The sequence below is a fragment of the Phragmites australis genome, chromosome 8 (genome assembly GCF_958298935.1).
Source record: "Phragmites australis chromosome 8, lpPhrAust1.1, whole genome shotgun sequence".
Lineage (NCBI taxonomy): Eukaryota > Viridiplantae > Streptophyta > Magnoliopsida > Poales > Poaceae > Phragmites > Phragmites australis.
Genome location: NC_084928.1, coordinates 36,493,427 through 36,518,132, shown reverse-complemented (window position 1 = coordinate 36,518,132; position 24,706 = coordinate 36,493,427). Strand labels below are relative to the sequence as shown.

General features: G+C 42.0%; 3 protein-coding genes across 10 annotated transcripts; 1 reads left to right on the top strand and 2 right to left on the bottom strand.

Annotated features, from left to right (window-relative positions):
- Nucleotides 1-1,688: 1,688 nt before the first annotated feature.
- Nucleotides 1,689-4,741, bottom strand: LOC133927362 (protein RER1A-like). The gene is made up of 3 exons (XM_062373798.1): nt 4,286-4,741; nt 2,503-2,683; nt 1,689-1,974 (listed from the first exon to the last, which is right to left on the bottom strand). The coding sequence occupies exons 1-3, from the start codon at nt 4,627-4,629 to the stop codon at nt 1,924-1,926; spliced, it is 576 nt and encodes a 191-aa protein (XP_062229782.1). The 5' UTR covers nt 4,630-4,741; the 3' UTR covers nt 1,689-1,923.
- Nucleotides 4,742-4,869: 128 nt separating this feature from the next.
- LOC133927802 (type 2 DNA topoisomerase 6 subunit B-like) lies at nt 4,870-13,234 on the bottom strand. Its single transcript, XM_062374192.1, has 13 exons — nt 12,916-13,234; nt 12,579-12,820; nt 12,388-12,499; nt 12,192-12,275; nt 11,761-11,787; nt 11,044-11,152; nt 10,883-10,964; nt 9,901-9,921; nt 8,738-8,931; nt 7,585-7,726; nt 7,047-7,233; nt 6,776-6,903; nt 4,870-5,608 (listed from the first exon to the last, which is right to left on the bottom strand). Exons 1-13 carry the CDS (start codon nt 13,232-13,234, stop codon nt 5,315-5,317), a joined length of 1,941 nt encoding a protein of 646 aa, XP_062230176.1. The 3' UTR covers nt 4,870-5,314.
- On the top strand, nt 13,017-17,476 carry LOC133927360 (probable isoprenylcysteine alpha-carbonyl methylesterase ICMEL1). Of its 8 annotated transcripts, none has more exons than XM_062373794.1 (11): nt 13,017-13,525; nt 13,831-13,907; nt 14,047-14,116; nt 14,223-14,303; nt 14,558-14,632; nt 14,714-14,815; nt 15,101-15,241; nt 15,690-15,755; nt 15,892-15,960; nt 16,697-16,787; nt 17,063-17,476. In XM_062373794.1, the coding sequence occupies exons 1-11, from the start codon at nt 13,272-13,274 to the stop codon at nt 17,222-17,224; spliced, it is 1,188 nt and encodes a 395-aa protein (XP_062229778.1). In that variant the 5' UTR covers nt 13,017-13,271; the 3' UTR covers nt 17,225-17,476. The 8 variants fall into 8 exon arrangements, 5 of the variants coding, with proteins under 5 accessions (XP_062229778.1, XP_062229777.1, XP_062229780.1 ...); XM_062373793.1 differs by having other exon boundaries at nt 15,892-16,035; XR_009911320.1 differs by lacking the exon at nt 16,697-16,787 and having other exon boundaries at nt 15,690-15,762; nt 17,063-17,200.
- The last annotated feature ends 7,230 nt before the right edge of the window (nt 17,477-24,706 follow it).

The following is a 24,706-nucleotide window of genomic DNA, read 5'->3' as shown; positions in this document are numbered from 1 at the left end:
GATAATTTATTATGTACCACTGAATGATGTCTTATCACTAGAAAAATTTAGATCTTTTATGTGTCACTGTTTAAAATTTTTCCTTCCTTTCATACTAGTTCCGTCACCTTCGTTATCTCAACTCGCTGTTAGGACTCTAGAAGCTGTCATTCTTTTACATAAATGGCCAAAGTGCCATTGCTCACAAGTGGCCCCACATGCAAGGCTCCAATCCAACTGATCTCATCTCTCCTCGAGTTCTTCGCTCCATCGCTGCCCTCCATCCCTTCGGCGTCCCTACGCAATCGAGGAGCACGCACTATGCATCCTCGCATCATTGGCACATCACGGTCAATGTGGGTCTCGACTACGAGCTTGACTGCCAGTGTGTGGATTGGGAGATCTCTGCTGGAGCTCATGTGGGAAGCGTAAGACCCTAGTTTAGGTGGAGAAGTCGAGGTCCCAGAGGTGAGGTGCTACTGGACACGAAGCCACCCAACACCGGTGCAGGCAGCGGGTCACGTTGTACCTTATGGACATCAACACACACATCTATTATCTTTACCATGGCTATGCTACTAATGTCGAGGCCGTGTAGTGCTACTCGCCAAGTTGCTCTCTCTAGCATTATGGTGGTGCTCTTCCAGCACCGTGGTTTTTCATGGTGGAGGAGATCATGCGAAACCATTATAGTCCTATTGATTTTGGTTTTCGTCTTCGGTTATCCATGGGGGGGGGGGGGGACAAGAGTGGAGAAGAACAAGGGAGATGACAAGTGGATCCTACAATCAAGATAGAAAATGGGGAAAGATGAAAGGTGATCTGACATGTGAAGGGATGGGCATTAATGTCTTTCCCTTTACCTTATAACAGTCGTTTGTAGTAGCACATGAGGAACCAACAATTTTTAGTGGTAAATTATGGATTTCAGCATCATTCAATGGAAAATAAGAAATTGTCTCAAAATGATTAGTATATAAATTAGACATGCCCCCATTGAAAGTTAAGACTCTTATACCGATCCTTCATTCTTCTCTCCTTAAGCGCCATTGCATTATGTATACCTTTAATGAAATGATCCAACTGCTTGTTAGGTTTAGTGCAGATTAAAAAGACGTTGTGATCATCTGAAAAAAATACTGATTCTTCTTCCCCCCCCCCCTCTCTCTCTCTCTAGAAGTAAAATAAAAATGAAAATTACAGATCCTGTAATAAATGGAGGTGACGGCGATCATATGCTGATCGAGTTGATTCAAATGATTCCAAAGGTTGCATCTGGGACAACAACTGCTTGTATGGATTACATCTTCAGTTAATGATGATTAACCAGACACGATTCCTGACAATCTCCTTCCATCGAGGTGACAATGAAAAACAAATCACAATCGCTTCTCAATCAATATATGCTTACTTCCATCGAGGCAAAGATGGATCATTTGAGCTCATGATGCCCCTTGTAGTGACGATTGTCTTAAATGTGTCACTGATACTTGTGCGCTACTACATAGCGGTCATCCAAGTCAAGTCAGGGAAAAACCCGACAATGTGTCACTGATACGTGGCCCTAGGTCCCACTTGTTAGCCTCACACTGGATGTTGTTTTTTCAACCTGTGATGGTAGTAAGCTAATTTTTGTGAGACGATATTGCTACGGTTTTAATTTGAATTGCACCGATTCAACAGGTCCACAACTCGTCCACACAGTGCAGTAAAAACTGAAGAACTGGAAAGTAAGCTGCTAGCTCATGTCCCAAGTCATCGTACACAAACTACTGATATGTAAAACATGAATCGTAAACACAGCAAAGTCAAAGTTGACTTCTCTCCATTAGCGAATAAAGATGTGGATTCAATATCAGTAGCTGGTACTCAAAATACCACCGCGCCAGCAGCATAGATGCCTCACAGATAACACCAGCCCTCGATCTCCAGGCCCCAGACTTCTCAGTCTTTAGATGCATTGGCTGCTGCTGGGCCTTTCTTTCCGCCATACCTCTGGAATGGAAATGCAAGTAGAGTTTAGTAAACGGTGTTTAATAAACTATACTCCACTGAACTGAAGGGAGAATGTCTCGTCAATTGGCATGATGCAAAAACGTCGACCTCAAAATAGAAAAACTTGCCAATACATGGTGGCTCAAAATACTGTACTGTACTGTACCATACAGCTAGCAGATAACCGAATCACATGCAGCAGTTTTCAAACTCCTGAACAAATTCCTTTATTTTGATCTCAGTAACTTCGAAAATTAACTATGGATGAACTTGAATGGCAAGGGCAAAAGGTTTAACTCCAAGTTCCGATTGCCTCCTAGGCACCACGCTACCTAGCAACAATGCATCAATGGGCATGAACCGGTTATTACCGACTAGACCAGTAGACTTAGACACAACCGGCAGTAGTGACCACTGGGCATAAAACCATTTGGTATTAGCTTTAAGAAACCCTGCTAGGAGGCATGATCTACTTAGCTTTCAAGCAGCAAAAGGAAGCACAACAGTTCAGTAACATAAAGATCTCACCTGCTTTCCGATGTTGAACGGGACATATTTGTACTTGATCATATGAACAATCTGTCGCTTCATTGTCAGGACAAAGAGCACAATCCAGTAGCAGAGAAGTATTGGCCAGAAGACAGGAACATCAAATACAGAGAAGAAGGTCATGACGAAAGCAATACAAAAGGCTTTCGTGATGGCATACCTGAAACAAGATTAGTAGGTTAACATAGATTCCGCTGTACATTTCCACTCGAAAAAGGTACTAGAACACCAAATCTTGACTGCAGTAGGCTAGAAGCATGATGTTCCCCATGCCATCTTTACTCTACGACTTAAAGACAAAAGGTTACTCCAAGGAAACAGCAAATGCCTTTCTAAACTAAGCTTCCCAGGTGCCAGGGGAAAGCAGGGGAAAGCAGTTCATTGGCTTATAAACGTTTATACTATCTGCAAACTGGAACCTGGGTGGAGGTAGATTGTACAATTCCATCTGAACCATACAAAAAGTAGATGACTACCAGCAAAAGAAAGAACATCACGACTTAAAAGGAGTGGGAACGTATTGTACTAAAATATGAAAAGGTGAACCACTCATTACTGAATACTGAAGATAAAAGCAATTTACAACAAAATGAAAATTGCACAAAAATACATCAGTTCCACAAGGAAATGCAGCCTATACTTCTCAGACAGTGCATTACAGAACTGCTTAAAGTAGTAACTCCCAAGGAAATCCAATGGACTGATAAAAAGAGCATACTATGTTGTTTTCATAGGTATCGGCTACACATAGGCATTAGCTAGGATGTTCACTGCAGTTTATTTATTTATCTATTTGTACTCAGCTTACATACTTAGTTACTTACATTCCATCAGTTACTGAAATTTAAGCGGCTCTAAGACTCTAACAATACTAAGTACTACCAATGAAGGCAAGGAATGCTCCCACTTGCTTTCCGGTAGCTAAAGAAGTACTCCCTCCATTTCAAAATATAAGGCGTATTAGGATTCGAAGAAGTCAAACTTTGTAAACTTTGATCAACAATTAGTAAGATTATGTGCGTGTTTAGTGTACAAAAGATGTATCAATAGATTCATATTTCAAATATCTTTTAATAAGATATTGGTTTCATAGCAATTGAGAATATATTATAAGAGAAATTAATGGTCAAAGTATACTTGAAAGACTTTATCAAATCCTAATATGCCCTATAAAAAGAAATGGAGAGAGTACTAGTAAATAACAAAAAATAAATAAAAATCACGATTTCAGATGCACTGCAGAGATTGTGAGACGAATTTGTCTCGTTGGTTGGTGAATGGTGAATCTTAACTAATGGTCCAAGCCGGCATAGTTGGTTAGATCACAATCTGACATAAAAAAACAGCTTATCTCTATGGTTTCCTTCTACAGATTGCATTTCCAATTGGAAAATATTAAGTACTACTAATGAATGTTGTAAATGTCCATGCTTGCTTAAAGAAGTGCTATCAAATCAGACAACTGATAATTTCAGATGTACTGCACAGCATGTGAGCCCCATTTGGATGGCTGGCTGGCTGGTTGGTGAATGGTAAATCTTAGCTAATGGTTAAATACAGCATAGTTTGTTCAATCGAAATCTGACACAAAAGCAGCATATTTCTATGGTTGCTTGCCTTATATAATTGGATCCCTAGTTACTAGCAATCAGACATAGTCTTCTCACAATCAAAGGACGTAGAGAACTAGCTAGACAAGCGTGAAGCTTATGAACAGAAGCATGAGACGAAACGAGGCTAGGGCAGAACCGCAAGCGAATACCAGAACTTGAACTCGGGGAGGCGGCGGATGAATGGCTTGAACTCGTCGGAGCCGCGGGTGGGGAGTCCGGGTCCGGCGTCGAGCGCCTCGAGCTCCGGGTCGACCATGGGGGAGAGGAAGCCGATGAGGAGGTTGAGCAGGTAGATGCCCAGCCCGTAGGTGACCACGTAGAAGCCCCGCACGTAGTACACCCGCAGCGCGTACACCGCCGCGGCCACGAGTGTGCCCGCCCACCGCCCCGCCGTGTGCGGCGCCGCGCGGTCCAGGTATTGCTGGAACGCACGCGTCGCCTCCGCGCGCCACCGCTCCGCAGAGCCGGCGGCGCCGGCGGGAGAGGGCTCCATGGCCGCCGCTTGGGGATCCCCGGGGGTGGGTTAGGTTGCGTACGTGGGTCTGGGACTCCGGCGAATCGCAATCGTGGGCAGAGGATTCACGTGCTGTGGGGTGTGGAAATCACGTGTTGTCAAAAGAGTATAAATCTCACAAAACATTTTTTTTAAATATCATACAACAACACTTTTGTTTAGTTGTTTTAAAAAAACATCCTTCAGATTAACAGCGGCGGACCGCAATGTGCGTGTGTAGCAAACCCCCTTCATTTTTTTTTTATAAAAGGGGAAGAAAAAGAGGAGGATGTTAAATCTGTTACTAGACATATATTCTCTATTTCATAAAACTAAAATTTATTTCCTAGGTCGGCATTGTATATCCTAACTCTCCATCTGTCTGAGTAGATAATGTGTGATCATGTTGTTCAACCTAGCAAAAATACGGTTCTGAGAAAATTTGTTATAAGAAGTGCTGTTCTTCGAAATTTGAAAAATGTAGTTTTTTTAATCTATTGCTCAGAAACATGGACATTTCATTGAAGGAATAGAAATGCTCCGCATATTGCAATAACATTTTCTGAATCTTGTACACATGAGGTAGCAACGGTTGTTAGCGTTTATAAGTTGGTCTGGTTAAACTGTCCAAATGCTGCGATCGGATGTACTGGAGTACTACAACTACGATATTGGTGAAACAATGCTAGAGATCGAAAACCATATCTTCATCTCCATCTTCGTCCATCTGGCTATCTTCATCCAACTCCTCGCACTCGAACAGATAAGGTGCATTGTCCTCTACATTATCCTTGGTGTCATTCATCTCTATGACACGGATCATCTTCTCACAGATAGAGGATTTAACTGCCCCTTCCGAGACGTCTTGATCTGAGCCTAGCCCGAGAAGCGCGATGCATTCGTCTTGGAACTCTTGATCGTTGGACGACAAGATCAGTCCAGCGATTGATTCTGAAAGGTCAGGAACATATTCGCGAACCTGAAATGACATCAGAACTGGTTATAGTAGTCTTGCAGCAGAAAGAACAAATTCATCTAACGATTCCCATATTTAGGGCCATGCACAGTTGCAAATAGGGGTGCAAACGGGGTGGATATTTTCCGATCATCCGACCGCTCGTAGGGGTTTGAAGTAAATATAAGATGATCAGTATCAGTGTCTGATACTATTCGTCCGTATCCGATCCGATATCCAAAGTATTAGAATGTTAGGTGTTACACAAAAAATTTGTTGTGATTTTACTTAAAAACATGATAATATATAGATACATTCGTAAATAGATACTGAATACTCTTGTTTTCATATCTCACCGATCACTCTCTCACTGTGCTCACTTTGATTGCACACCTTTATTGTTTAATGTGTAAGGATGCAAATAAAGTGAAAATTTTCTATCTATCCGACCATCCAACCGCCTGAAGGGGTCCGAAACAAATATGATGACCGATATCCGTGTCCGACACTATTCGTGTCCGATCCGACTCCGAGAAAAAAAATATAGGATAGGATATAGGATCAGTGATATCTGTCTGTATCTGATCCAATTGAACCCCTAGTTACAAATAATTGAGCTTGCAATCCACATGTTTATGGCCATGCACAGTGAAACCAACCAAGATTCCATGTGCCCTAGTGATGGAGTATACTTCAAGGGTGTAGTAGTTTGAGGCTAAGAAGCTGCAGGCTGTAGCTTGTAACTCTACGGTACAGAGTTCAATCCCAAAATGCACCAAATTGGCATTTACTCTTTGTTTCACAGACAAATGTAGTACATCAGTTTGAAGGAAAGTGAAGTTATTCACATTCAAGTTAGGAATCAATAGAGTGCAAACATGTATTGATAAATTCCAAAGTCTAAAAACTCCATTTAATACTAGGACTTACACTTGACCACAGCTTTACGGTGCTGGATCTTTGCCATGATATACATATGATGTTTATTATGACTCCGTGCTTAAATTATTACAGTACGACCTTAACAAATACGGGGCAGTTTGCAGTGCACTTAGCATATAATAAGACAATTTGAACTGAGTCTATCTGGTGGCACTTTAGCCTTAACTTCTGTCCTACTAGCAACAATCTTCAGTTACAAAATTAAAACATACTGTATATGTTAACAGCAAATATGTAGAAGACACATACCCTTTGACCATGGCAACTGAGAAAGTCTCCTGCATGATCTGCTTTCAAGTGAGACAATGCAGACTTAAGTGCCTTCCTTACATGGTGTCTATATTGTTGAGATCCCTGCCATTCTTGCATTGCAGTGGCTAGAGCAAGTCAAGGACAACACGAGAAAATCTCAACCTTCCATATATAGCTTGAGGCTTTAAATAAAAAAGAAAAAGACTTGTGAAAGTCCAAAAAAGAAAAAGAGACGCAATGCACAGAATGGAAACTGGATATCATCCACGGTAAGTGTGAATGGCAATATCAACACGAGCAAATGTCATGTTGTCCCACTCAAGAATAGCATTTCCTTCATCATCCATGAAACCTCCTTTTAACTTGAAACCGTAGCTTTGCCAGTCTATGCTCATCAACACATCGAAGGAGGATTGTGATATGGGACAAGGTACAAATTCTTCAAAATGCAAAACCTACAATTGTTCCAACCAATAGATGCATAAACCATCAGCCCAGTTGAATAATGTCCTTTTAACTCTTGTAACCTCACTGAACGCAAGCAAGAATACATCTCATAAATTATGATAACTATTTTCGCCTACCCCAACTTGCACGGGACTAAAAAGGCTTTGTTGCTGTTGTTGTTGTATTTTCTTGTAGTATATTACACCCCAAAACTTAAAAGTTGCGTGAACAAGTGTTATTGTCAATGCAAAATCAGATTGTATTGGCATGGGAAAGTGCCACCCGCCACCTGAATTCAATCCACAAGCATGGGCTAGGGCGAGAAAAAAAATTATAACTGAAAGCTCTGTGGTGCAGACCTGCGTGGACGGACAATTTACCATCCAACAACTCGAATCAGATGCAGTGTGTGCAATCACTATAACTACATCAATATGTAGCCCTTTAGCTTTTCTTCTGTCTACATTGCTTACTGCTCCAGTTCCAACCTTTAGAAGATCTCTGAAGTGAGAAAGAAGAAAACTAAAACTTGTTAATCATGCTCAATATGGCAGCATAGCAATCTGAGGAATGCATAATACCATAATTAGATGATACATAAATCTTTATTAGCATGCCAATGGCTGAATATAATGACAACAGACCAGACAACATCAAGGTTAGGACGTAGGAGCTTAGCACATGCATGCCTGAAAGACCAAAAGAGACTGGGGTTGGGAGATGAGCAAATGGGGCGAATACTCCAGTCTAGCATGGGATGTGGTTGCTTGTTGGCCTCCATAAACATTTTTTCTCATGGTTTTTAGTAGTTTGTTTGATTAAAGGAAGTTTTTAGGTCCATACCAGTAAATATAGAAGCTTAGAACTCACACGCAAAAGTTTTGATGTCTTCAAATGTATAAATATGGATGCCTTCAACTTCAAATGTGTTGATACATACATCTTATAATTAATGAGTGCAAAATATATTTTACCAGTGGTTTTTCATTAGTTTTCTCCTATATGGCTATATCTGAGAAACCTGACACAGAAATCATGATGTAAACGGACATGAATAAAGAAGATAAACATATTAATTGAGTTGACTTAACAATAAATGAAAAATCAAGTGATCTGCTTAACAAGGTGGACCAACAACAAAATTCAAAGAACAGGGAAAAGAAACCACAGCGGTATCATTTAGTCTCACAAATTGCATGTTCCAGAAAAAAATCTCAAAGATAAATGCTAATGATAATTGATAAACAAGTATCACTGAAAGAGTAAAATACAGAAAGGTACCAGGAATATACATATCAAATATGGCATTAACTACATTTCTTTTGGAAGGAAGAGTCTAGAGTTAATTATGAACAGAATATCAGTAAGAGTAGGAAAAGCAAGTTGCCTTCAGGTAAGAGTAGGGTGACTTCAACATGAATATCTTGGAGTCCGTATTAGCATTTTCGTAAAATAATTATACCAAGATAAGAGAAAAATATGTAAGACAGTCATCGCAGAAAGTTTTCTTACCTATTCAGAGAGCATGTGTCACATTTGTCACAAGTATTTCCATGTGTGAGTGCGTAGTCTTTAAGGCCAGAAACTAGCTGGTCAATACTCGATGTTGTAACAGAAAGATGGACATCAACAGAATCTTGTGGTGGACAGACATTTCTTGATTCAGCACTGCCTGTTTGCTCAATAAAGAGCTCACAAGCTAATTTCTGAATAAGTACAAAATAAACAGCCAAACAGGCACTTATGTTAACAGACTAACAAAAAAGGAGCCAAAACAGAACAATTCTCCAATTACATGTGTACTTGATAGTTAACAACCACAATTGAAAATATGCCACAACCAATGAAAATTAAATGGTACATGAAATGTAATGTGCCTGACTTATGACAATGATAATCAGTTTTGAGCCTTTATGTTTTTCCTTTCAGTTAATCAGCTCAGGGATACATATACACCTATTACTAGTCTATTCATGCCCAATGCACTTCTGATCAATCCAAGATTAAACATCTGTTGGATTGTAAATGTATTCGTATTATTTCATCAAAGGACATTGATAACTTTTCAAATAGATTCATATGTAGGAGCTTCCTAATGCTAGGGTCCTGTTGTTTTATCATTGCAGCATGCCAGCGTCAGACTGACAAACACCGTATTTGAATATCAGTATGTTTCAGACAAACAAAGCTATATAAATACATTAATGTGTATTTAAATACTGCATATCCTGTGAAAAGGCATGAACCTCCACCTAAAAATGGCAAACACATCAAGAACTGCAATAAAATTAAGCCTTGCAACTTGAAAAAGGATAATGAAATCTGTACACTTGATTTTAGAAGGTCTAAATTGCATTGAATTTACTATTGTTACAACCAAAGAAAGGCCAAAAAAGAAGCATATGCTAGAAAGCAACTCAACTGACATAACCCTTCAAACGAGAAACATGACACGATACACATCCATAAAACAGCACTGTTAATGTTATGGCATAGTCACTGCAGTAAGTATGGTACTTGGCGTTTTGAGTCAAAGATGTGATGACTAAAGACTGAAGGGACTAGGGAGTGAGAACTGTGAACCAATTAAACTGCGAAGGAACATTGAATAGGAAAGAGTATGAAATACTTCGGTTACAACTTGAGGGAAAAAATAGCAGTACAGAAATACTTACATCTGCTTTAAGCACGAGTATCTGTAGGTTAACAAAGAAAACAAACAACTCAGAAATAGTGGACTGCAGTTCTTAACCACATAAAGTTGACACTTAACAGTCCTATCATATTTGCAAATAACTTTCTTCTGTAAGTCTCTACCATAAGATCATTATCGGGGTTCTAATACTGATAGGATGACAAATCATAACTATCAATATATTTTTCCTTGATTCAGCATGTCAGGGGACAACAGTTCATCAAGTTAAGATTAAAAAGTGTCAAATTAAATTAGCTCATCATTTGCAAAACTAAAAAAAAATTTGTGTCCGGCTAGATGGAAAGAAGGATAAGGATTTGTATGAATTGTTATTAACCAGGACTTGACATAGATTTAATAAACTATGAAACATGTACACTTTGCATGCAAAAATCCATTAAAGTTAAGTATACAACTTGGCATAAAAATATTTATTTAGCTTCTGATTCAACCACTCTTGTGAGATAATTTGGAAAGGGTAAAAGGACTATAGAAGTCATCGTGTCGAACAATTTGGAAGGTATCATCAATCTTAAAATCAACCTAAAACTCTCTAGATTCACCAATAATTTTTGTAGTGCCAAATTAGAAACCATAAAGAGCAGTAATTTTTGCAGTGCAAAACTAACATCTCCTAATTTCAAAACCAGCACCAAGCTAATTTCCCCTTTTCAGTCAATGTTTACTGATGATTTTGTAATGATCAAACTTTATTTAGGCTCTGAACATGCAATTTCTGGAGTAAGTAGGTTAACAGATATCAGAAAGACGAAACACAAATGTTATACTTGAAGTTGATTGGCAAACACATCCTGATGGAAGATAATACAACTTCCATAAAAAAAAAAACCATATTTCAATAGCTGAAATTGGAAATTTTGAATATTCTGTTTGCTAAGGCTAAGCAATTAAAACTTAGATATGGCAAAAGAAAAAATAATAATTTGTTTATCAACACAGACCTTACGGATGAAGCCAACCAACCATGATATGAAATCATCAACATCAGATTCATTTGAGAGGCAAAGGCAGACTTCTGTTCCACTGTGTTAAAAAAGGTGTGGATGATTTAATTAACAACAATAATCAATTGGTGACATCAAACTAACGAGAGATGGCCTACCTGAATGTTGCATGATTTTTGTATGTGGTAGCCAGCTTGGTGAATCTTGCACTTGATATCTCTTTTCGAAGATTAAATCGATAACGATAAATAGCTTCATCATTGATTCCTTCAGAACGGGAAATAGACAATAAAACATCAATGGCCTTCCTGAATTCACAATATCATTAATCAAACAAAAACAGCCTTTTCCAATATATATTTATGTATTTGCATCATAAATACGATCTATGAAGGAGATTACAGTAGCAACTCAAACATGTAGTTGTGTACAACCAAACAGAACAAAGGTGTGTTACGAATTTCTGCAAAGCATCTAAATAAACATGAGTAGGCAACAGAAAAATTCAGATACTCTTCTACCTTACAAATAATCCTTTTCCTGCTTGGGCTTAGACCTTCTGAATGCAAGACTGCATTGCACCAAAAAAATAGAGAAACAAAAAGGAAAAGGAAACAACAACAAAGAAAATGAAAGTAGCAGGGAAAGCTAGAAAACAGCGAATTTCAAGGCACCATGGTCAGAGCTTGATCACTTTAGTTTTGAACAGTTGCTACTGAGTTCTGCAGTTTTTTATGAGATAAATTTCTCGAGAGTACCATGTCATTTGGAATGACTAAAAGTAATGAGCTGCCACAGTAATTCACAGCAAGCAATTTGTATAACACAAACAGAACACTGAACTATGTCGTACATCGAGGAAACAGCAAACATACCAGTAGTTGTGATTAAGAGAGTACCATCTGCATGTAGATAGAAGCTGTGTAAGACATAGGAAGACAGTGGTACAAACCAAACGGCAATCAGAAAGAAAGCATAATCTTGGGTATATACATCACTGTTACACCATCTGAAGGTTTGACATAAAACTATGGCTGTGAAAGAAAGTGCAGAGCCATCTTAATTCCTAAGGTATCAATATTATAATAAACAAATGACATTGACATGATCGACACCATATCTCTCACGTAGCCTCTAACATGCTACAATTAAAGCGCGGCCCAGGGAACAACTTAACGGTGTTGCTGCTAACTAGTGACAATTTTCTAAACATCAGAACTGAACTTTTTGCGCAAGCTGCAGATGCTCGCGACGAACAGGAACCAATAATTTTTCTGCAAGAGCAGGTGGGCATCGCATCACATACCCCATTTCTCCGCGGGAGTCTCGTGCGCCAGGACGTCGAGCTCCAGGAACTCCTCCAGCCTGCTCCCAACTCCAGTGTCCGAAACTGCAAACAGTTAACAAATTGGAGACGGAACAAAACGTAAGCGGGGAATTAGAGGGACGTGTCTCTTCTCCCAATGTAAGCGGAAGGAAGAAGGCCGCCGCAGCTACATTACCGGAAACACGCAGTGGCGAGGGGCCGGCGGGGTCCGCGGGGCGTTTGAGGGACACCGTGAGCCGGCACGGCGACTCCGACATCCGGCAGCGCTGCACCGCCCGGTAAACCAACTGAAACGGTGGTGCGAAAAAAACTTGTGAGGAGGTGTAAGTAGAATCGGGAGGGGTTTGGAGGGACAGAGAGGCGTACGGAGTGGAGCAGCTTCCGGTGGGGAGAGGAGGTGGAGGAGGAGGACGACGCCATGGTAAGTGAGGGAGAAGGAGAAAGCTGGCCGCTATGGAGGAACAGTACTCTCCGTCGCGCAGTTTTGGAAGGGGAAGGGGAAGGGGAAGTTTCTGGCCGGCGCGCCGATGATCGCCGCCCGCCGGAGTTCCGCCCCCTCCGACCACCGTCTCGGCTCGCCTCGTGAAAAAGTGTCTCCGGTCTCTTCACTTACTCGATCTGGGCCGCACAACTAGATCCGACGGTTAACGCAGCCCGAAATTTGGATCGCGATCCTCGTATGGGTGGTGTAAATGGGTATTACCAGATAGTGCAAGGACCCTCGTGAAAATGTACCTCCTGTCTGTTGTTATACTCGATCTGAGCCGCACTGATGTGATCGGACGGCTGAAGAGGGTCGGTAAATCAAACAACGACCAGGCTGGGAGGCTGGGCGCCACGTGTCGGACGCCTCCTCCCTGCCGCCGTCCGCCGCATCTCAGCTGTCGCTTCGCTTCCGTCTCCTCAGCTCCTGGAGGCCTCGCCGCCGCGTGGTTCGCATCGGTGGCCACCGTCGCTGCGGGCTGTCCAGAAGAAGCCGTCACTTTCCAAGCTTTTACCAGTTCCGACCAGAATATCCGCATCACAGAGCAACCACCTCGGGAATCTCGCGTCGCCGCGATGCAGGTGGAGCTCGCTGCCCGCTCCGCCTCCCAGCCAGGCAAGGCGGAGGATACGCCGCCGCCCTCCCCGGCCGCCGCTGCGGCATCAGCGGCGGAGGACGCCCCTCTCCTCCCGGATGGGCGCGTGCGGCGCCGGGCGGGGTGCGGGCGGTTCGCGCAGCGCAGCGGCTCCTTCCGCCACGAAGTCGGCCGCGCCGCCGCCGAGACCTTCCTCCTCACGCGGCTCACCCTGATCCTCCTCCGCTACCTCGGGTATTGATCAATTCCATTTCGATATAGCTTTCTGCCTGCTAATTTCACACTTCCGTTTTGTGCTACTTGCCTACTACGACTTCCCCATGGACTCGCACACTTCCACTTTGTATGCTTACGCTCGTGCTGTAGCTACAGGCAGGCACTGTGACATCTGTTTGGAAAATTTGTATGCCATGTTTACCAGACATGCTAGTTGCCACTAACCTTAGAAATATGGAATACATGATGCGGCTTCTAGCATGCCTTTATTGGACTGCAGATCGTTGTTCAGTTTATTGTAATTAGTTGTTAAATTTATGCAGGATAGGCTACAGATGGATCCGGCAGTTCCTAGCCCTTTGCTGTTATACTCTCTTGCTAATGCCAGGTTTCATTCAAGGTTGGTGTTACTGGAACTTTGTTGTCTATCAGGAGATTTTTTTGCCTTTCTTTTCTCGCAAAAAGCCTGTGTGACATAGTTTATAGGACTCATACAATAGAACTGACAGATGTGCTAATGGTCTTTTGCTCTACTCCAGTTGTATATTATTATTTCTTCTCAAGCCAAGTTCACAGAAGTGTTGTATATGGTGATCAGCCAAGAAACAGGTACTTTCAAGCCCATTATCATGCATTTAAGATTTCTGCTCAACAAATCATTTGGCAAATTGTCTCAGTGAACTTGATATAGTAAGTCAAACTGTTTCTTTTGCAGATTGGACTTGTATATACCCACCAGTACAACTGGGTTAAAGCCGGTCGTTGCATTTGTGACTGGTGGAGCATGGATCATAGGGTGAGTAAAAGTATGTACTTGAACCCCAACAATTTTTTTATTTTCTATTATTCCAGTAAGAGGAAGTGAGCCTAGCTCAGTTGTTGGGAAGTGTGGGTGTACACCCCCACCACCCATGTTCGAGTCCTCTTCAACTCGAATTTAGGTGCCTATTTCCTCTCCAACTCGTCAGCTCAGTTAGTCTAGTTTTTTTTTTAGTCCAGTAAGATTTGGATTTTGCCTTGACTTTGCATATCAAATTATATATTTCTCAGGTACAAAGGGTGGGGTGCCCTTTTAGGACGACGCTTGGCAGAAAGGGGCATCATAGTTGCATGTATCGATTACAGGTACTCGGAATGAGTTCCAAGTACAAAGCAGCATGGTCGCTCATACCTTAGTAACAGTGCATGCAAATGCTTTGTTCGCAGAAACTTCCCTCAAGGGACTATTGGTGACATGGTTGAAGATGCTTCTCAAGGAATCTCTTTTGTCTGCAACAATATAGCAAGTTATGGAGGCGATCCTGGCAGGTTCATAACTTATGCTGGTGTACCAATTTTCAAACTTGGCTATCACAATCACAAAAGCGGCCTTTCTAATGTATGCCATAGACATTTACACGAATGATAATGCTTTGTCTGCTTTTGTAGTTGATTGGCTTATCTAATTTCATTAGATTTTAATTTTTTTACCATTTCCAAAAGAACATGCACTGTGTCCTAAAAGCTGAATGTTAAAAGTATACAGTCCTGTTCTGAAATGGTAAATTTAAAATACCTTAGTTCTTACATGTTTTATGTACATCATACCTGCAGGATTTATCTTGTTGGACAATCTGCTGGTGCACATATTTCTGCGTGTACCCTCATAAATCAGGCTATTAAAGAATGTGGTGAAGGAGATACTTCCTCTTGGAGTGTTTCACAAATAAAAGCTTACTTTGGTATTTCTGGCGGGTAAACATTTACTTCTCTTTAAATAGTAGCTTATAGACAATTATACATGTTCTGTAAGAATGTGTAGATTATTGTCAGTACTCGACATTTCATATTTCCAATTGTTTGTAACCCTGCCAAATAAATTAGATGTCTGACTGCAATCTATTGTACCTCATTGCCAAGCGGAGAGGTAATATGCTTGATCTGGATTCAGTAGATGAGATTTAACCTTTTCAGCAGTGAGTGAGACAACAAATTACAACATCCTGCTATAAATGTCTACTATCTAGGCAGCTAGTATAACTTATGGACCTTTTTAGCAGTTTACCTCAATATTTGATTGTGTGCACTTGTTGGATTTGGTAGGAGTAGCATTCTGTTCAGGCCAATACAGACAGTAAAGTATGAAACATGGAACAATCAGTGGATTAGGCTTGATTTTTTTTTTTTATTATGGTCTCTGCAGGTACAATCTCCTTAACTTGGTTGATCATTTCCACAGGCGTGGCCTTTATCGATCCATCTTTCTCAGGTTCACTGTTAGTATTTGTTCGTGTCTTCTATACCAGTTTGCTTTCCCCTAGTCTGAAAATGCCCTCTACCAATTCATATTGCCCATTGCTGTTAGTGTTTATGAGTTTATGACTCCAACCGATCATGTTTTCCAGCATTATGGAAGGTGAAGAATCACTGCAGAAATTCTCTCCACATGTGATGATTAAAGAGTCATCTGCTAGGTCTGCAGTTTCTTTGTTGCCCTATATTATCCTTTTCCACGGAACAAATGACCATTCAATACCGTCAACTGAAAGGTGTGTTGAATTGCTATATTTGAACACATGGTGCATAGTAAACCCATTCTTTTGTCGTTTTATGATGGGGAGTTGGGGACAAGATTAACTTGAGCTAACCAGCTATTTGTTCTAGTGTGACTCTAGTTCTTCTTTCTTTTGGAAAATGACTATGATTTCAGTTACAAAAAACTATATCGAAGCAAAGCACAGTCATGCTTCCCATTTTTTATGTGTCCTTTCAGTTTTATCAGGTGTCTGGAAAGGAGTTAGGGTAAACCTTTTCGGCATTCATTTATAATAATTATGTTGTATAACTTTGTCATTGACTAAATTCAATATGCTGGGAACAACAATTTGTTCCATTGACATTGGAAACTTTGACTCATTCACGGTCTGGCTCTGTGTTAACTGCCAAGGTGTTTATTCTAACAAAATTATATCTATTTTAGATGCATTTTCCTCATACTGTTAACATATTGAAGAAACTAAAAGGAAACATCTGACCATTTGAGTAGTAGAGACAGAACATTAACTAGTTAGCACTTGTTTCTTATGTTTTGCCAAATTGTTGTGCTTTTTGTTTCAGTAGTTAGGAATTACTTTAATACGCAGTTGTCTTTCTTTCAAAATGTTGTACAACTGGGCTATATTTATTTGATGATCAATCAAAAAAATGCAGTCAAGCATTCGTTGACACTTTACAACAGCATGGTGTTAAAGCAGATCTATTCTTGTACGAAGGGAAGACACATACTGATTTATTCCTTCAGGTAGTAACTGTGAGAGAAGTGCTATTTGGATTGATTGCTTTATTTTCTGATTCGATAAAATGAATTTCCCCCTAGTTGTGATTTCAAGAATAGCAAAATTATCTTTGATTTCATGGAATATTTTAATTCGGTGCTGAAGTCTTGACTCTTGAGGATGATCCTTACCTTTTCTTTTTTTGAGGGGAAGATCCTTCCCTTTTCTTGTCCCAAGAGATTATGAGTAAATCAATTTAAGCATTGCAAAGTGCTTTTCAGTGATGAACGTTGTATCGCAGGATCCTCTTCGTGGTGGTAGAGATAAAATGCTCGAAGAGATTGCAAGTGTGATACACAGCGAAGATCCAGATGCATCTGCCCAGCACCTTGCCGTGCCTGTTGCACGGCGTCTTGTTCCTGAATTCATGCTGAAGCTTGCTGGGAGAGTAAGCCCTTTCTGAAGATGGTGGTGTGATTTCGACGTTAGCCAGATGGAACCGTAAAGATTGTGTACATTATTGGAAGGCTGCATGAAGCTTCGGGGGCATGCGGTCAGGAAACTGGGTTGCTCTCAGCTGGGAAGCTATAGACCCACTGTATTGTTCTTTATTGGTTTGTGTACACTACAGATCTTCGCTGAGAAATTTGCATTGGATCTCGATGTACAAGTGGAATTTTTATTTTTTGGTCCTTTTCGAAAACATTTTTACAAATAGACCATCTGAAGAACTTAGTCTAGAAATAGACTTTATTTATGGCGCCATGAATCTTGGCGCCGTACTATGCCACATTGGATGTGGTTGGAGATGTCCCGACGATGTGGCCTAGTACTGCACCAAAGTACTTGGTGCCGTCTGTGAAAGTCCAAGTGTCATATCACTTGGTGTCGTTCTGCGGGACTATAAAATTGAGGCCGCTTCTTTCCCTCTGCTCTCTCCCCTCAATTTCCTCACCTGAGTCTAAACATAACTTCTGTGCCGGCCCTTCCCTCTCTTCTCTCCTCCCTAAGATCCATAAGATCCCTTAAATCTGAAGGGATCGAAGCTTTCTTTTTGGTAGAGAATGATTGGTAAGGTAATCCTCCTATTCATCAATTATTTGCAATACAAACTCTTTGTAATAAAATTTGGAGGTACCCCTAAAATCTAGGGTTTGTTGCGATGTTTGGTTGGTAGGTTATTTTTTCGGATTAGCAATATGAGATATGGTATATTGTATATGTAGTGTTTAAGGTAGTTTAATATATGACTATCAAGTATTTACTTAATGAACTTTGGTGCACTTATACATCTATTTTTCTTTAGTTAGATTTATGCATATCAATTACATCTTAATAGTTTTTGGTGGAATTTGTAGCGTTGAGATGTCATTAAGACATAGAGTGCATCGGCCAAGGGACAACAAACACTATCCCACTGTCAAAGATTGTGATGCTCCGATGCCTCCAGCTATTCCCATTCTGAACTACGAATGTGGAGTGCCTGCCGAGGTTAAGCAGTCGAGACATCCTTCGACGACTGCCTGTGCTCACTATACTTGTGCGGACAATCATGTAAGTGCATATTAGCCATTTTATAGTAATTTTAAACTATATCGTAGTTGATATCTTTTTCAAAATTTGACAGGACAACATGAGATGCTTCTTCTTTCAGTGGATTGATGACCTGGATATGTATGACATGCGAATATATCTATTCCCATATTGGTATCACCACATAACTCTGTATCGTCAATTCAAGCATTGGGTGCCGCCTCTACCCAACCCACCAAAAATGACGGAGGAGGAGAAGGAGGAAGCTAGTGCTAGCAGTGTGAGTAACCCCCCATGTGCCACTGTGGTGTTCGTGCCCAGCTGCAACATCCACCTGAGGGGTTGACATATACTCTTTTCTTCCGTTGCTCGAGACGGGATCATGTAAGTTGTGAAACATGTGAATCATAATGACAATTTCGTACTATTTATATGGTAATTTTAACATGTTTGCAGGATGGATGGACTGTTTGCAACTTCGAAGAGTTCATATATGGTCGGAAGTTGTATTGGCCAGAGGAGGAGAAAGTGGCAGAATACATGTCATATGAGAAGATGACATGCGACGAGAACCCACTGATAATGTGTCAATGTGGGATCCCGGCTTGGAAGGGCATAGTGCCATCTCAGCTCAGACATGGATGCTTTTGTGGGAACATGGTCAGTGATGACTGGGTGAGTAACCAAATTATGGAATCATTTGTGTTGGTTATTTGAAAGTCTAACTTGTCCACATTATGTTGCAGGAGACACGGATGTGCAATTAGGAGAGTTTTGAAGGTCGGCATGAACTGTTGGAACGTATACGCAGGCTCAAATCTTTAGCTAAGAAGCAGAGAATTCAGAATATTAAGAACGAGATGAGGAGTAGGTATAATGTGCCATCTCTATCGTGGGATGTTCTGAGCCAGATTGTTAGGGAGAAGAAACTAAATATGGAGGAGGCATTGATGTAGTGGAGGAAGAATCATGACAAGTACCTGTCATCGTGCAAAGGGAATGAGGAAGGGAGGATGGAGAGAGAAGGCCAAAAACAAAAGTTCAAGTCACACAAGGAGGCTATGGATTGGTATGATAGAAGACGCAAACTTGAGAGGAGGCTTCTAAAGAGGTGCAATTGGAGACGATGAAGGGTCTTGTTGTTAATTTGCATGTAGTTGTACTCGATGATGATAATGATGAGTTGCTAGTTGACAGCAACGAGGACTAGCATGTAGGTGCGATTAGATTAAACTTTTGGTCAATTATGATGTGCTATCTCACGCTTGATGTGTTACTCCAATTCACTTCTCTTAGTGTTGTGACTTGGTGTATTATCCTCGAACTCTGTATTTGCGGTCGAATTCCACTATGTGAACTATGAATTCGTCATCATGAAACAATGTTAATTGTCACTACTTTGAATGAATTGTCACTAGTTCGAATGAATTGTCACTAGTTCGAATGAATTGTCAGAGTGAGTGTATGAAACGTGTAATGACGCCGGAGCCCTCATCGCACTGCAAACCTTCTGTGTCGCTGAACCTTTTGGTGTCGTGTTGATGTGATAAGACGCCAAACATAATGGCACTAAGGTAACACCATATGGCGCCATTATATATGGTGCCTCCCTAAGCAAGCACGATGCCACAATACACAACTTTGCAGAAGATTTGAGCTCAGAGTCGGGATACAACGTCGTTTCTTTTGATGCTGAATGTACTTGATGTCGCCTAGAGGGGGGTGAATAGGCGTTCCTGAAATTTATAACTTCGCAGCCGATTAAAATAGACCTGGATACTCCGGTCGAGTCCGGATACTCTAGGGTCCGGAGTTTCCGATCTAACCTGAATTATTCGGCCTACACAGGAGCGCGAAATCAAAGTAAGTTGAAAGAAGTTTTATATGATCTAAAGGTCACCACAGGTCCTACCAGGTGTATGAGCTTCTTTTCAACAAGAACCTCCAGCTAGAGACTCACAAGCACAAAGATCGGGAAAATCCCTAAAATCAACTAGAACAAAGTAACTTTGCAAGAATGTAAAGGAGGCAAAAAATTTATCCTGAAGTTCGGTCACTCCACAAAGAAGTGCCTACGTCTTCGTTGAGGAGCTCACAAAGAGCCGGGTCTCTTTCGACCCTATCCTCTCCTAGCGACCACAAAGATCAAGTTAGGGTTCTTACTCAACTTGATGGTGGATTACAAACTTCCTGTGGCACTCCATAAATCTTGGGTGCTCTATGTGCGACGCCTCGCCGTCTAGGAGCACAAAGCTCCAAGAGTAAAAGATTGCGAATCAAAAGCTTGACGATGACTCGAATGCTCAAAGATTTGCTTTTTGCTCCCAAGCTCTTAATCTCACTCATCAAACCCTAAATTTCAAATCTAGCAAGAAGCAAGGCTCTAGATGGGGTTTGGGAGGGCTCTTGAATGCTTTGAAGGTGTTTGTCCATAAGTAGTTCAGCAGAAACATCAGCATTCAATTGGAGGGGGAGAAGAGGTATTTATACCCTTCTCCAAAAACTAGTCGTTACTGTGCTAGTTAACTTTTACCAGAGTATCCGGACTCACCCGGAGACTCCGGCCAGCACAGGAACTCGAGCACAGAACGCTGTCAGAAACTAGCCGTTACGGCGAAATTTGAACTGACCCGGAGACTCCGAGTTTTCCCGGAGACTCTGACCTGAAACATTTAAGCCCAAATAGAGAGGCTCTGGCGGAGTCTCACTCGGAGACTCCGGCTAAAACGCCAGACCCTGGAGTATCTAGCCCAACCCAGAGACTTCGGGTGGCACTTAGTGCTCCCACTAAAAACACTGCTCGGAGACTTGCCAGAGGCTCCGACAGCTCCAGACTCTGAAGTATCCGGTACCACCCGAAGACTCCGACCTAAAACATTTAAAGACTAACCGAGACTCTCTGGCAGAGTCTCACCCGGAGACTCCGCCCAAAATGCCAGACCCTGGAGTATCCGGCCCAACCTGGAGACTTCGGACTCAGGCAACTCAACCCTTTTTTCCGGTATCCGTGGGTGATTGTGTCTCTCATCTTTTGGTTCTAAAAGGACACTTTGAGCACTGAGATACCATCAAGACTATAAAATGAATATCTCTTGATAGTACGGCATTTCTAAACTCAAATTCAAAAGAAAAAATTAATTAAAACCTATTGAGCAACTACAATCCGCTTCTCTTTTCTTTTTGAGGGATGCCAACGTCCATTAAATTCACCAATGGGACTAAACCCTGTTCATAATCTCAATAAACTCATTAGTCCCTTAATCATTTGTTATTAATTAGCAAAACCCACTTAGGGGGCCTAGATGCACTTTCAGATGCTCGCTACCAAAATTCTAGTGTCGTATATAGTTGGTACGACGCCATGACGTCCATCGGCGCAGAAGGTTTGAGGTTAGGTCATGTACACGATGCCATTATCTGTGGCATCATCCATGTATACTAAGGCACCACAAATAATGGTGTCGTGAGTCTCTCACTAATGCACAATCAACCAAAAACGGCACATGTATGCTCACAAATGCTCCATTGAAGGTGAAGGAGAACTTAGTGCCCAAACATTACATAGAATCCAATGTGCATATGATCGAACCTAAATAGCATCCAAATATTACATAGGTTCTAACTATGACATAAAAGTTTGGAGTCCTAGGTAGCATATGTTCAAAATATTCATAAGCGTGCCGAGGTCTTACATAGCAGCCAAAGATGGCATATCATCCATATAAGACAACGAAGCGGTCACTAACTCGACCTCTTCGCCTTCCCCTTCCCATGACCAAGAGCCCCCGTACCCGAGGTGTACTACCGAACCTGCCGACGAGGACGCTGGGGCATCTGTGTAGGCGGTGGCACATCTGCCATCTGGGACCTGCCAATCTCATCATGGTCATGTGTGTCATTGTCCTCTTCCTCATCCTCACCATCGCCACCTTCCTTGTTCATCTGAAGCTGAGAATGTAGGGGTGCACGTGTAGCTTTGGCCCGTGGACCCTATGGTGCCACGGGATTGTGGCATCGAGGCACATGACGCACGTGAATGACGCTTCGAGGTGCCCGCGGATTGAGCTTGAGGGGTGACATCCATCGAGGCTAGGGATCGACAACCACAATGAGTTGCCACTCGCTGAAGTCGTCATTGGATGCGCTGCAAAAATTAACTTGTGGTCAGTAAAAACAAGACTTGTATTGAGACGCAAAATAATTTTTGCATATAATATCAATAGTCATACCTCCAAAGTTACTCTCAAGGTGTTCTCTTCTTCAGCGCTTCCAATCAAGACCCTTAAGGTATTGCCAATTTCGTTAACTGACCGCCTCACATCCATACCCTGCAGGTCGAATGATACTTAAGAAAGAGTGGGACAAAGTTGAATTGTACATGTAGGATCTTGAAAGCGCTCACCACCCGATCTAGGATGGGAGCGATCCCAACAAGTGTCCCCTCTTGAGTGCGGGTCGTAGGGCGTGTTGTCATCGTTCAATGACTCAATGTCTGCGTAGTCCTCTTCAGCTCATCTCTGCCTCAACTTGCATCGGGTGGCAAATTGGTACCAAGAGAGATGCTCACAAAAGGTGGACTCATGATGCATGTTGAAATTGCCCTCGCGATTGTGCTTGAACCTTCTCTAGTTATTGATGTGGGCACAATGGTGGTACACAAAAGTTCGTAACAGACCGTGACGCACCCGATCGAACCTACACATAAAAAGCGAAAGAACAAACAAGAAAGGGGAAAGCACCCAAATCAATGTATGTAGATGGGCAGAATTTTCGAGGAAATAAATCATCTTACTTGTGCAAATAAATTGACGTAGAGACCGCATAAGGTGGGAAGGATTGGTGCCTACCAAATTGTCTCATCACCCTATTTGGTAGGTGCAGCTCTACGGTGTAGAAGCAGATCAACAGGCACCTCATAGTCCACAAGTCCTCGTCTCATCGACTGAGAGGATTGAGGCCCAAGCAATCCTCCAAAGCCTCCACCTCTATCATAGTATATGGCTGCCACTGAACCTGTAATTAAATAAAGTGAGCCATTAACAATTTTGTTATTAATGAGCATTACGAGTTGAAAGCATGATATTAGGCCATACTTATTGAGCTCGGGTGGAGGGCGTCCATCTTGTTGCTAAACTCAACATATGCTCTACTGATGAGTGCGTAAGGGGCTAAAACATGGTCCCACATGTAAGCAACGGAGGGCTGTAACTCAGCAATGCTAATGGGAGTCCAAGAGCATGGTTGGAACAGCCTTGGCCTCCCTACTGGCATCCTCTTCCACATCCAGATCTACAGTAGGTACACGCAGTCACCAAGTGAGGAAGACAGGGATCAGCATCGGTAGGCTTCGCAGAGCTGCCAATACATGAAAGCAAGCATAGCCTACCCCCAGTTGTATTGGACGCATCGCCCCAATGAAGCAGGCAAGGGAGACATGTCCATGAGGCTATGTCTCTAGTGGCGTCTGGAAAGAGCACGGCACCGAACATGTGCATGACCCATGCCCTTGTGTAGAAGTTGACGGTGACAACCCCATGTTCGGAGGGCAAGTCCCAAACCGGTCTCGCAGCCAGTTGATGAGGACCCAGTCCTTCCTTCCCTCCGGCTAAGGTGAAAGCTCTGTAGCCAAGAACTCCTCTACGTGGTCCCGCCATCCCTCCAAGACGTATCCCCTAGTGACTGACTCCCCTCTAATTGGCAATGCTAGGATCATGGTGACATCCTACAGGGTCACCGTCACCTCGCCGCAAGGAAGGTAGAAGGAGTGTGTGTCTGGCCTCCATCTGTCAATGAGTGTGGTTAGGGCAGCAGGGTTGAAAGGTGGCATGCCCCACTTGATGATGTTACAGCGGCAAAGTCGGCATGCTGAAGGAGCAGAGCGTAGCGGTGATTGTAGTGCATGATGGTGGCTCTGTCATGACCCCGAATGCGGAGCAAGGGAACAACTTGAAATGACAAACATGTTCATAATGTCGGAACAATAAGAAAAGGTATGTAACATAAAGGGAAGACATAAATAGCTCTTTAGTTACCTCCCCATCCTCTATCCAGGATTCGGTACCTCGCTATCCTGCATTGAAAACATAGCACATGTTAGCAAATGAATAAACAAAAATACTATAGAGTAAATGTAATGTACAAATCCAACTAATGACAAAACACAACACATTTAGACCCTCGCACCTCATGCTGTATTTCAGGGCAATTGCATCTGTTGTGTCCTGGTTCATGGCACTTTGAACAATGGGTGGCCACGGGATCCTCTAGGAAGTGCGTCCCCACCTTTTGGACCGATCGGGTTGTGCCCGATCCATGTCCATCTTGTACCAGATCCTCTTCCTTGGACCTTTATGGTTCCCATTAATCTTCATCAAGGACCAGAGTATGGTTCCCATTAATCTTCATCAAGGAA

Coding starts and splice junctions, on each gene's coding strand:
- LOC133927362 (XM_062373798.1), bottom strand. CDS start 4,629: ATGGAGCCCTCTCCCGCCGGCGCCGCCGGCTCTGCGGAGCGGTGGCGC. Junction 2,684..4,285: donor CTCCCCGAGTTCAAGTTCTG/GTATTCGCTTGC, acceptor ATCTTGTTTCAG/GTATGCCATCACGAAAGCCT. Junction 1,975..2,502: donor CGTTCAACATCGGAAAGCAG/GTGAGATCTTTA, acceptor TTTCCATTCCAG/AGGTATGGCGGAAAGAAAGG.
- LOC133927802 (XM_062374192.1), bottom strand. CDS start 13,234: ATGCGGATATTCTGGTCGGAACTGGTAAAAGCTTGGAAAGTGACGGCT. Junction 12,500..12,578: donor ACCGGAAGCTGCTCCACTCC/GTACGCCTCTCT, acceptor CCACCGTTTCAG/TTGGTTTACCGGGCGGTGCA. Junction 7,234..7,584: donor TAAATTGTCCGTCCACGCAG/GTCTGCACCACA, acceptor GAACAATTGTAG/GTTTTGCATTTTGAAGAATT.
- LOC133927360 (XM_062373793.1), top strand. CDS start 13,272: ATGCAGGTGGAGCTCGCTGCCCGCTCCGCCTCCCAGCCAGGCAAGGCG. Junction 14,117..14,222: donor GGTGATCAGCCAAGAAACAG/GTACTTTCAAGC, acceptor TTTCTTTTGCAG/ATTGGACTTGTATATACCCA. Junction 16,788..17,062: donor ATACTGATTTATTCCTTCAG/GTAGTAACTGTG, acceptor GTTGTATCGCAG/GATCCTCTTCGTGGTGGTAG.